The sequence below is a fragment of the Rhincodon typus genome, chromosome 3, assembly GCF_021869965.1.
Source record: "Rhincodon typus isolate 14 chromosome 3, sRhiTyp1.1, whole genome shotgun sequence".
Taxonomy (NCBI): domain Eukaryota; kingdom Metazoa; phylum Chordata; class Chondrichthyes; order Orectolobiformes; family Rhincodontidae; genus Rhincodon; species Rhincodon typus.
The window spans coordinates 56010652-56023029 of record NC_063334.1 but is presented as its reverse complement, the minus strand read 5'-3'; the positions used below and the strand labels follow the sequence as shown (position 1 = coordinate 56023029).

General features: G+C 39.7%; 1 protein-coding gene across 2 annotated transcripts in view; it reads right to left on the bottom strand.

Moving 5' to 3' along the window:
* gkap1 (G kinase anchoring protein 1) overlaps positions 1 to 12378 on the bottom strand; it is a 43537-nt gene that overhangs the window by 1939 nt on the left and 29220 nt on the right. For both annotated transcript variants that reach the window (XM_020531679.2, XM_048592926.1), the window contains exons 5-10: positions 10302 to 10324; positions 9677 to 9820; positions 8033 to 8134; positions 7884 to 7947; positions 2056 to 2126; positions 679 to 756 (exon numbers count right to left, since the gene is read on the bottom strand). In XM_020531679.2, coding sequence (XP_020387268.1) covers positions 679 to 756; positions 2056 to 2126; positions 7884 to 7947; positions 8033 to 8134; positions 9677 to 9820; positions 10302 to 10324 — 482 coding nt within the window. The remainder of the gene's footprint in view (positions 1 to 678; positions 757 to 2055; positions 2127 to 7883; positions 7948 to 8032; positions 8135 to 9676; positions 9821 to 10301; positions 10325 to 12378) is intronic.

Here is a 12378-nt window from a genome sequence, read left to right as displayed (position 1 = left end):
CAATTATACCTCAGATATTATGCAAGTTGTTGCCTTTAAAACCTCAGATATTATGCAAGTTGTTGCCTTTAAAATTTCAGGTATTGGAACAGAAGAGCGCACACCAAACTTTGCATAAGGCACCGAGTTTACATTTTTATAGACTAATCAGTGACTACATTTTAGCCTGAAAGCAACAAGTGATACAAAAATAGGGTATTACTGTTCCCTCATTTAAGCAGTACTGATTGATGGCAATTTCTGGAGCTTATCATCCAGGATGTCTATCAGTAACCACCTTTTTGGAGAGGTTTTGCTTCTGCACATGTGTTTTTTTCCTTCTTGAGTCACAAGCTCAGGGGAATAATTAATGCAGTGATCATAAAGTTTCTGCTAAGTATTTATTTCTGCTTCATTCTTAATCTTTTGTCAAGATAAAAGATAGCATATATTGCAGTTGTATTTCCATCAGCATGTTTTACCTTTACCAGAGAGAGGATAACTAATTTGAACAGGAAGCACAGAGTACCATGAGATAATTTGCTACTTCCACTTGACTAACAACTAGCATTAGGAGGCAAATGGTAAATGTCAAATATGGTCTTGTAATGCAGGAGGTGATAATTCACAATACGATTCAAATAGTTAACAGTTACTCGTCTTTCAACACTACAGATATCACTTTGATTAGCATTTTACCTGAAATTTTGTTAACTCTGCTTGTAACAGCTTGACCTTTGATTTTTCTTGTTCCAGAGCTGCATGCAGGCTGGTAACCTGGATAAAGAGAATAACATCTTGAATGAGCAGCAGACATTCAACATTCACAGCCTTAACTGTAAGTAAATGAAAATAGCTCAATCACGCTGATATCTGGAAATTCAGAACTTAATGTGAAACTTGATGCTGGGTTACAGCACCAATTCTTTCAAAACATGGAGATTTCTTTAAAAAGGATAAGTGTATTTCATACTCGTTGTTCATTCTGGCACATTTGTGCTCACTTGTCATTGTAGCAGTCTAGAAATGGGTAGACTCTCACTGGAGCTGACAATGTGATAAAAGCTGATAAAATTGATGGAATTGAACAATGTATCAGCTCTCACTTCCCTTCTTACCTTTTACTGAGATAACAAGCAGAATGTGCCATCTGCAACTAATTTCTGACTCCCTGACAATATGGCACTGGACTGATAACCATGAGATTCAGGATGGCAAGTGGCCTTTCTGATTTGTCACATTCTGAACACAGCCAATGATTAAAGAGCTGGTGTCAACCCGTGATTTGAGCTGACATGTAAAACTGAGTCCTCAATACAGTAATCTTTGAGGATCACCATTAAATTCTTTAAACTGTTTGTGAGATGATACAGAGAGTCCCTGGCAAATGCCTTAAAATCTTAGCCTGGATCCTAAGTTTAGAAACTCTGAACTATTTGACTTGAAACATATCCTAGAGGTAAATGTGATCTAATGTTTGCAGGCATTCTGCACTTCTGAGATTGATCAATGGTGATTAAGAACAAGATTTGTTGTTAAGTTTCCTCACTTATGTTGCAGACCAGAGTGAAACATAGTCCCCGATGTCAATCGGTGTGCCATGGCACATCACAAGGGGAGACATGATCGGTGAAATCTTTGCGTCTATGCTTCCAATCTCCTCAGGGTGTTTATTTTTGAAGCCAGTAGCTGCAGACATTTGTCACTGTATGTGTGCAGAACAAGGGAATTCTGTTCGGTTATGCATCCTGTGTGCCTTGACAGTAGAAAGGTTTGGAACCACTGCTCTACATGACATCAGCTCACTTGATTTTCATTTAAAATTCTGTTAAAATGTGGAGGGATTTTAAACAAACATAGGCATGTTCCTTACTTAAAATCAAGTTCCCAAACTCCAACATAATGGCATGAATTTCAGCCAAATGAGATGAAGTGTCACTGGATCATAATTATTACCATAGTTAACTCAGGCTATGCTTTTATATTCCCTGTTTTAAGCAGGTCATTGGTTTGTACTAGTTTATTAAACCTCAATTAACAAGGCACTATTCAACAGTTTGTGATCACTGCTCTTACCTGTGAGGTTAGTTCGTTCTTGATAGTTAAGAGTTCATCAACTTGTAAAAGTATGTCTGCTTTATCTTTCACTGAAATGCAGGGGAAAATATAAAGGTATATCTCTGTAGTACCGTAATATTAAAAAAGCTTTCACACCACAACTGAAATACTCCTAGAGGCATTCTAACATATTAACCCAATTCTTATTGATATTACATAAAACACATGCCACAAGAACAAAGGCTATCCAAACACCCATTGAAAAATTGATGTGATCAGATTAGCCACCATCATGCTACACACAGATTTATATCAGTGGGAAGTTAAATGGGCATTGTACCTCATCATGCCAGCAGACATGGGTTAAAATTGTACCCTACATGCCAACATGATGTTCAAGTGTTTGTGTGATACAAGTAATGAATCCGTCCAACATGAAAATGAAAATCATATTGATCACTTCAACGTGTAGTTTACATCATAAACATCGAACAAAATGGGGACTAAAAGAACTGATATCAAGAGCAGGAAAAAGAATCTACATAAATACTCCTCAAAATTTCGTCATAGTGGACTGTGCAGAAATTAAGAACAGGTCATTACATGTCAGAGAAACCAAACAGCAGAAACTGCTAAACAATGGTACTAACCAAGATTCTGACCACAATGTAGAAAAATATCAGAACAATGAGAGCAAAAATGTGAAAAAAAAGGAAATAATTAGTGGTGGAGGGGTGGAAAGGGTGGGGGAGAAAGAACATTTTATGGCTCGATCTACTCAAAAAGGCATTAACCAACATTTCTTTAATTACACACAAAGCTTCTTCACTGCCATTAAACTGTACTACGTAGACACTTCCTAATCTCTTAACCAACTTTGCCACAAGCTTTGTTTTGGAGTTACCAAAAAATAAGAACAAAATGGAATACTGTCAAAATGGGGCATGATTGATGTCTACATGTCCTAGTCTAATTATCCTGCACGCTCTAACACAGTTTCACTTGAAGACTGCACTTGACCTTTTCCGATGCCTTTGGAGAACAACTTATTTATACTAACTTGTCAGATAAGAAGTAGTGTTGACCTTTTGGCATAAGAGAAAAACAGTAAAAGCTAAACAGGCAAAAATAGAAAGGAAACTAGTGAATAGAGGTGAAGATCCCTCATTAAGCAATCCAGACAAGGGTCCTGATCAAGATATTAAACATACTCCTTGGTGATTAAGTTTCAGTTATGTTTGTTTGTTTAAGATTTGCAATGCAATTTGAAATATGCATTTACATTATTTGCCTTTGACAAACTGAATATATTCTGTTGCTCATTTCTTATGTTATATTGTCATTACAAGCTACTCAGTGAATCAAAAACAAGCTGGTGGATGTCAATGAAATTAATGGTTCAATGATGGGCTTAATCATTGGTATTAAGTATTAACCAATCATGAGAATTACGATTGCGATCAGGAACAAAGTATGTTAAAGACGCCAATTAAATATAAGAGTCAGTAGAGTATCCCTTCTGGACTCGAGAAACCACATTTAAAAAAATGTTAATTCCATTGAACAGTCAATAAAAATGTTGAGTTTATTCTCAACTTGAAATAACTTGTACTGTACTTGTGAATGGTGCAGTGGGAGAAGATCTTTAAATACACTAACCTATAACTCAAAAGGGTTATAGCACTGCTCAGATAACACTGATCATTGCTAGCATTGGAGAATGGAGAGAAGTTAAGTCAGAGTGAAGGATAAAGCCACATGTAGATTTCTTAATTTCTCCAACAGTGCTTACAATTCATAATTAATCTCCAATCCAAATTGTCCTACTGTAGGACATTTTAATAGTTCATCTCAGACAGTGTTTCTTTAGCTGGTTAGTGAGTGAGGCATGGAGATTAAAATGTATGGAGTAATCTAGAAATGGTGATGAGGGGCCCGTTTTTTTACTGTTTAAAAACAATTATAGGGTTAATGGAATTATCAATTATGTGTGCATAAGTGGTACAGCAAGTTAGCCAAATAATGGATATGCAGTTAATGCCAAGCACTGATGCACACCTTGCACTAGACTGACATTACCTTTGCAAAAGCATCATTTCATTATCTTTCACACAACTGTAATGCATTGAATGGTGTGAAGTTGCTATATTTTATCAGTAAATACAAACTGAACACACCACGGCAAGCAAAACTCATCAACTGATTCAAGTCAACCAACCAGATTTTCTCATCAGGGTAAAGCAGCTGGAACTGGAAGCATGTTAGTACAACACTGCCCAGATCCCACTCCCATTCTTGTCACCAGCTAGTTGTTTAGTGGGGGAAAGGGGACAAGTTGTAAGCCTGTACACAGCATTCCCACCCTGCTTGACTACATTGCCCAGGTCGACATTTTAAACCCCTCACTATTTTCATGGAGTTAGACTCCCATGTCTGGAGTCAAGAACATTTTGGTAGGAAGGTCAAAATGTGTTTATAATGTCACTTTATAATGTAATGCTTTCCAAGTTAAATATACTAAATAATTATGCTTTGTTCTCAAAAGATCAGTCATCAACCAGCACTGCGAAAGGAGAAAAGTGTTCAGACACATTAGAGTAAATTATCCAATGGAAAAAGTGGCCTTCTGCATTGAACAGTATTAATATTCCGATTTGACTGTGTTATCTATCCTGCGATTTCAACTCTTAACTGAATGGCAGCTCAGGTATCTATATCATAGAATCCCTACAGTGTGGAAACAGGCCCTTCGGCCCAACAAGTCCACACCGACCCTTGGAGCATCCCACCCTGACCCATTCCCCTATAACCCACCAAAGCTACATATCCCTGAACACTATGGGCAATTTAGCATGGCCAATCCACCTAGCCTACACATCTTTGGAGTGTGGGAGGAAACTGGAGGAAACTCAAGCACTCACAGGGAGAATGTGCAAACTCCACACAGTCGCCAGTGGGGGAATCGATTCTGGGTCCCTGGCGCTGTGAGGCAGTAGTGCTAACCACCGAGCCACCGTGCCGCCCTAAGAAGAACGTGCATTCCCTAACCGGGAAACGAACCCAGGCCACGGCGGTGAGAGCACCGAATCTTGACCACCTGTACTCCTATTTTAAATTTTGAATAGATATCTTAAGTCTTTCACTAACTTCAAAGGTTTTAAGTGTTCAGCTCTGGAAGTTTTGTTTATTCTGCTAGGCAATGGAATCCCAACACAAGTGCTTAGTTGAACTCTAAATCCCACTAATATATTCTGCTCAGCAGGAGTTGTTGACATAGCTGTCAAAGAGGGCTGAGATTTTATTGATCTCGACAGTTTTCAGATTACTTAACAGGATTTCTTAACAGGATTTCTTAAAACAAAATGGGCCTTGAATGGCATTTGCTTATCTTAACAGCTTTGTGAGTAGAATCATAGAGAGGTATAGCACAGAAACGGACCCTTCGGTCCAACTCAGCCATGTTGATAAGATATTCTAAATTAAGCTAGTCCCACGTGCTAGAATTTGGCCCATATCCCTCTTCAACCGAGATGCCTTTTAAATGTTGTAATTGTACCAACCTCCATCACATCCTCTCGCAGCTCATTCCATACACGTACCACCCTCTGTGTAAAAAAGTTGCCCCTTTGGTCCCTTTTAAATCTTTCCACTCTCGCCTTAAACCAATGTCCTCTAGTTTTGGAATCCCCTACCCTGGAGAAAAAACCTGGACTATTCACCTTATCCATGCCCCTTATGATTTTATAAACTTCTTTAAAGTCGCGTTCAGCCTCCAAAGTTCCAGGGAAAATAGCCCAGCCTATTCAGCCTCTCCTGATAGCGATTCCATTTCCAAGGAGCTATGAACGTGCACTCCAAGGTCTCTTTGTTCGGCAACACTCTCTAGGCCTTACCATTAAGTCTAATCCTGCCCTGATTTTTCCTTCCAAAATCCAACACCTCACATTTATCTAAATTAAACTCCATCTGTTACTTCTTGGCCCATTGGCCCATTTGCCCATTTGCCCATCTGACCCGGGTCCCGTTGTACTCTGATGTAACCTTCTTTGCTGTTGACTACACCACAAATTTTGGTGTCATGTGCAAACTTACCTCCTATATTCACATCCAAAATCATTTACATAAATGACAAAAAGCAGTGCACCCAGCACCGATCCTTGTGGCACACTGCTGGTTACAGGCCTCCAGTCCAAAAAGCAACCCTCTGCCACCACCCTCTGTCTCATAGCTTCAAGCCAATTTTGTATCCAAATGGCTAGTTCTCCCTGTATTCCATCTGATCTAACCTTGCCAACCAATCTACCACGCCTTACTGAAGTCCATATTGGCAATGTCCACCATTCTGCTTTCAAACCTTCTTCATCATTTCTTCAAAAAACTCAATCAAGTTAGTGAGATACAATTTCACACGCACAAAGCCATGTTGACTATTCCTAATCAGTCCTTGCCTTTCCAAATACATTAAAATCCTGTCCAAGAGAATTCCCTCCAACAATTTATCTACCACTGACAGCTCACCAGTCTATAATTCCCTGGCTTTTCCTTCATCCTTTCTTAAATGATGGCACCATGTTAGCCAACCTCAAGTCTTCTGGCACCTCACCCATTGCTATTGATGATACAAATATCTCCTCAAGGGGCCCAGCAATCATTTCTGCAGCTTCCCATAGAGTTCTAGGGCACACCTGATCAGGTCCCATCCTCATAAACATCCCAGTGATCTTATGGAATTAAAGAATTCTGCATATCATTGATGGTGCATAAATGGCATGAATGATAAAAGATGGGCATGGGATAGGAAGCATCCTATTCATCTACAAAACTTGGCCAATTTCCCAGCAAATAGAGCTACAACTTCAAACCTGACTGCTTTGGCATCTGCCTGCCTCTCCTCCCACAGTGTGGGTTAATTCCCCCAATGCTGAGGGGAGAAATATGCTAGGTGGGCATGGCAAGGAGACAGGACTGCAATGTCAGGAAACGGTTCACTTTGCAATTTCTGCCTTAAAGGGAAATTTTAGCTTTGGGTCTGTAAATTAACTGTTACAACTATGGAGCCCAGAGTCATACAGTACAGAAGAGACCATTTGGCCCATTGAATCTGCACTAACGAAAAACAAAATCCATCACCTATCTACACTAGACCCACTTTTCAACACTTGGCCCATAGCCTTGAATGCTACAACATGAATGCACTTTTTAAAGGTTGTGAGGTTTCCTGCAGTACTGTCCTCCTAGGCAGTGCATTCCAGAGTCTCATCACCCTCTGGCCTTTGGGTAGTATTGATCTTTAGTGATTTTAAAAATGTTAAGTATATAATTTTTAAAAAATCCTTTGTTTCTTTTCCCTTTAATTCAACCTCCTTCTCAGTGTTTCTGTTTCACTGATTCTTCAGTCTCACTGATTAAAGACTGACTATTTGTCATCCATTCATTCAGATCCAAATGCCTAGTTTCCCTTGCTGTGTTGTTATCAACTTGTACTTTCAGCAACTTACTACAAAAAAATTTAGATATCCTTGTACAACAAAATTCATCAGATATGACAAATTTAAGCAATTTAGTATGAAATGTTTTAAAATGAAATTTTTACAACTCAATAGTGGTACTGGAATACAATGGTGTGCCAAATAGCTCTGGAAGCTTGGACAACTGAAAGACAAGTATTTTGATTTTAGTGAAGCGTATCAAGAAATATGGAGCAGAGACAAGTAAAATAGGATCAATGTGTAGTTCAACCATGACCTAAATTAACGGAAGAGTACACTTGAAAATTCAACATTCCAAGCATGGAACATCACTGGTCAATCTGCAGACCTTACAAATATTAATACGTATGTACTTACTTTCACCTTCTTGTAGCATCTTCAAAAGTTGAGCATTTCGGACCTTTACTTCTTTATATTTTGCCTATTTAGAGAGGAAAGCTGGAAAACATCAGTGGGATGCCTATAAGAACATGTTTAAAATACAACAGCAAAACTTAAAGACTTACTTCCCACTGCGTAACAGTTTGTTTCAATTGAAGAATTTTCATATCTTTCTTTTCCAGTTGATCCTTTAATTGTTCAGTTCTTGCACTATTGGAAATAGCTTCCTGTTAATAATAGAAAAAAAATCTGTATTTCTCTTGACTGCAATGAAATATAAAGGTTTCTGTTTTGAAACTTCAACATCATACAAATCAGCAGGCCTTTAAAAACGGTGGGGGGTGGGTCCTTCCCCCATTTCTAACAGATACAATTTTTGCTGGCAGTGGGGAGGTGTAAGACATGATTCACATAGGAGGAAAACCTGAAATTGGCAGGGCCATTTGAACTTATGCTCAGTTCAAAAAGATTCTATTTCTACTGTTCCAGGGGCCTAAACCTGCAGTGTGGGAGTTATGAATTAATAGAGAAAACATAAATCCTCTTTAAGGGTGGATCAGATTTAATTCGCACAATCTGAAGAAAATTGTCAGTGTGTTTTAAAAAGCTTGTGCTGAACTAACTGAATGACAGACTACTTGGTTTTGGTTAGAAAAAAAAGTTCATGGAATTACAAAGGATTTTTGTTGTCATTTACTGTTTACTATGGCTACTGCGATAAATGCTTGGCTGAGTTTCCAAACCTACCATTATCATTGTAGCGGTTTCTGTGTTCTTGGTTTGATATTTTAAAGACTTTTTTTAAAGAAGCAGCTGACTTTGATGTTGTTATTGAAGAGAGAAGTATAACAACTTAAGATTTAAAAGGTCCGAATGGGTTTCACGAATAGAAGCTTTTCATAATCAAGTGTATACGAGTGACAGCTTCTGAGGTCAACCCAAGCTGGATACTTAGTGAGTGGCAGTGGAGGTGGCATGGTGGTACAAGGGCCAAATGGTAGGTGGAGGCTTGAGTTGGCAAGGTGGGGAGGTAGGAGAGATCTAGGGTGAAGTCTAGTTGGCCTGACAGCCTCTAAAACATGCGGGGAACTTTCTAAACAGCCTGTCTTGGTACTTAACTGCTCCCCCAGAGCTTTTCCCTGCCTCATCAGTGAAATTAGGTCCTGAAAACTGAAGCAGGTATGCTAAGTTGTGGCATTGCCTCAATTTGAGCTCCCTACCTTGAGAGCAAAAATCTAGCCCTGAGGAGCATCCTTCTGCAATGCATCAATATCTTCCACGTTAATCTGCAACTTGGATGTCAAAACTTCTGATCTATTAAAGAACGAGTTCAACACCATGATTGCTCGCTAATATATCTGAGATACAGATTTAGATCCAGTTGCTACTGCTTGCACAGAATCCTCAACTGTGCAAAATACAACTGCTTTTTTTCATGGTGGCGTGAATTTAAACTGTTAAAAAGTCAGCAATATGTTCTCCTTCAAGCATGTGTAGACCCCACAGTTACCAACCTTCCAGATGACATTTTTGCCCTGTAGTATTAAGCTCTAGTCCTCAAGCAATTCCTTAAATGGAACACCAGTCATATGGAATACAACCAGTCTCTGGCTCACCACAATACTTATTTGGGTAATTCCTGAGGGAGGCTTTAATCAGTAAACAGAAATATGTGGTAAGCAGCTAACAATAGCGTTTCAAATCCCAAATAATGGACAACACCATGGGGCTAGCTATTACCCAAGAAAACCATTTTCGTAAATACATACTTGACTTTCTTGTGTAGCGAAATCCAGTCCATTTGTATTTGCACATTGTTTTCTTTTCTCCATCAACAAAATTTTGTTTGCATCTTCTTCTAGTTTATTAAAGAAACTATCCTCTTCTGTTGTTGAATGTAAAGATTTTGGCTCCTGGATACAAGATTATAGTAGTCAGCCCAAAGCTGGCACAAAGTATTCATTCTTAGCCAAGTTACCATCAAACCAGGTTTCAATAAATGTCAATTTTGAATATCTTCGATATTTCACAGAAGCAAAGAGCTCATTAAGAGTTATCCAATTAGTCCCACTGATTTTCCCCATAGCCCTGAAATATTTTCTTTTCCCATTTTCAAGTATATTCCCTGTTCAAAGTCGCTGTTGAATTGGTTTGCAACACCATGCAATGCATTCTAAATTATAACTCACTGCATATAAAAAGGCTCCTCGTCTCCTTCTAGATATTTTTGCCAGTTCAGCTGAAACTTTGTCCATCATTTTATTAAAAAGGTTAGAAAAGTAAAACCCAGGCATTATAAAATCAAATTTATTTTTGAGAGAGATTACAAATCGCGCTAGTGTGGATTATTGGCATGAACTACTCAGGCTATTAGTTTATGGCTAAGTTGCATACCTCGAATTTTTTGTTTGTCTGATCTAAAGAGATAGAAAATGGAGAGTTAATATGGTATATGAAAGTATGGCAATACATTTCATGCGCTAATTTGTGGCTAGTACAAGTGATAGAAAGTGGCTCGAACTATACATTAGCATGTTTCAAAATTCCACACTAGCTTTCTAAAGCTTATTTTTACAGAGTTGAAAATGCTGCATTTTAAACATCTATCAGGAACACTCTTAGTATATAAAATAAAATAAAAAATTGGCTCGTGATTCAGAAGTTAATACATTTGAGATTCGGGCATGCCTAACGATTATTATGACAACACCAGTTGACAGTTACTGCCTGAGTAATCACATGGGAATAACATTTCTATCCATTTTGATAATGCTATATTACAGGGGAGGAATTCTTAAAAAAAAAAGCACAAGTCGTACATGAAACATGTCTGACTGTTATTTCGCACCATTCCTCTTATTGACTGATTAAACCAAGACTGTGAAATTCTTTATGTGCCAATCATTTGCAGTCCAGAAACAGGCCATTTGACCTAACAGATTCATGGTTCTGTTTGTACTCCATTCAAGCTTCTTTGCATCCCTCTTCATCTAACTTTATTAGGGTATTCTCCATGTTTGTTTATCAAACTCTTTTATGAAAAGGCCCAAGTATCCCCATGTGCTATCACCTACACTGTGCATTCACAAACACAGGCAGTAAAATTTGAAAACCAATTGACCTAACAAGCATACCACTATAATGAGGGGAAGAGCTTCCAGGCTATGAAAGAGAAATAAACAGATCATCATTTAGGATAAGTGTGTATGCGTGAAAATCAAAACATAACAAGCATATTGAAACGTGACTGCTGCTGAATCAGGGAATTAGATAATCCTGGGTATCAAACCAAAGATGCACAGCAATACAAGAAGGAGAAGAGGTGAAGGTCTCAGTTAGAAATGTTACCATAGTCATACAGCACAAAGATTTTCCATGAAGAAGTGATCCAAACAAGAAACCTTTAAATAGAACTGAAAACTGATGAGATTGCATCATGTTACTGCAAATATATAACATACTATTGGTTTCCAAACTAGGATTGCTATGGTTGGAGAGGTAGTGAGGGGGGGAGGTGGACATAGAGAAAAAGACAGACAAACTGTGTACTGATACAGTGAGATTATCAATGAGATGGAAAGTGGATGCTGCCTATTAATCACAAACAGGTGACACCACCCCAAGGCCTCCTACCCTCCCTCGACCTCTTCATCTCCAGGTGCCGTCGAGACATCAATCGCCTCAACCTCTCCACCCCTCTCTCCCACTCCAACCTCTCCCCCGCAGAACGTGCAGCCCTCCACTCCAATCCCGTACTCACCATAAAACCTGCGGACAAGGGAGGCGCAGTTGTAGTATGGCGCACTGACCTCTACATTGCCGAGGCCAGTAGCCAACTCTCCAACACCTCCTCCTACTGCCCCCTTGATCATGACCCCACCCCTGAGCACCAAACCATCATCTCCCAAACCATCCACAACCTCATCACCTCAGGTGACCTCCCACCCAAGGCCTCCAACCTCATCGTTCCCCAACCTCGCACTGCCTGCTTCTATCTCCTTCCCAAAATCCACAAACCTGAATGCCCTGGTCGACGCATTGTCTCCGCCTGCTCCTGCCCCACTGAACTGATCTCCAACTATCTAGACTCCATCTTCTCCCACTTGGTCCAGAAACTCCCTACCTATGTCCGTGACACCACCCACACCCTCCACCTCCTCCAGAACTTCCAATTCCCCGGTCCCCAACACCTCATCTTTACCATGGACGTCCAGTCCCTCTACACCTGCATTCCCCATGCAGATGGCCTTAAGGCCCTCCGCTTCTTCCTGTCCCGCAGGCCCGACCAGTCCCCCTCCACTGACACCTTCATCCACTTAGCCGAACTCGTCCTCACCTTCAACAACTTCTCTTTCAATTCCTCCCACTTCCTACAGACAAAGGGGGTAGCCATGGGTACCCGCATGGGCCCAAGCTACGCCTGCCTCTTTGTAGGTTACGTGGAACAATCCCTCTTCCGTACCTACACCGG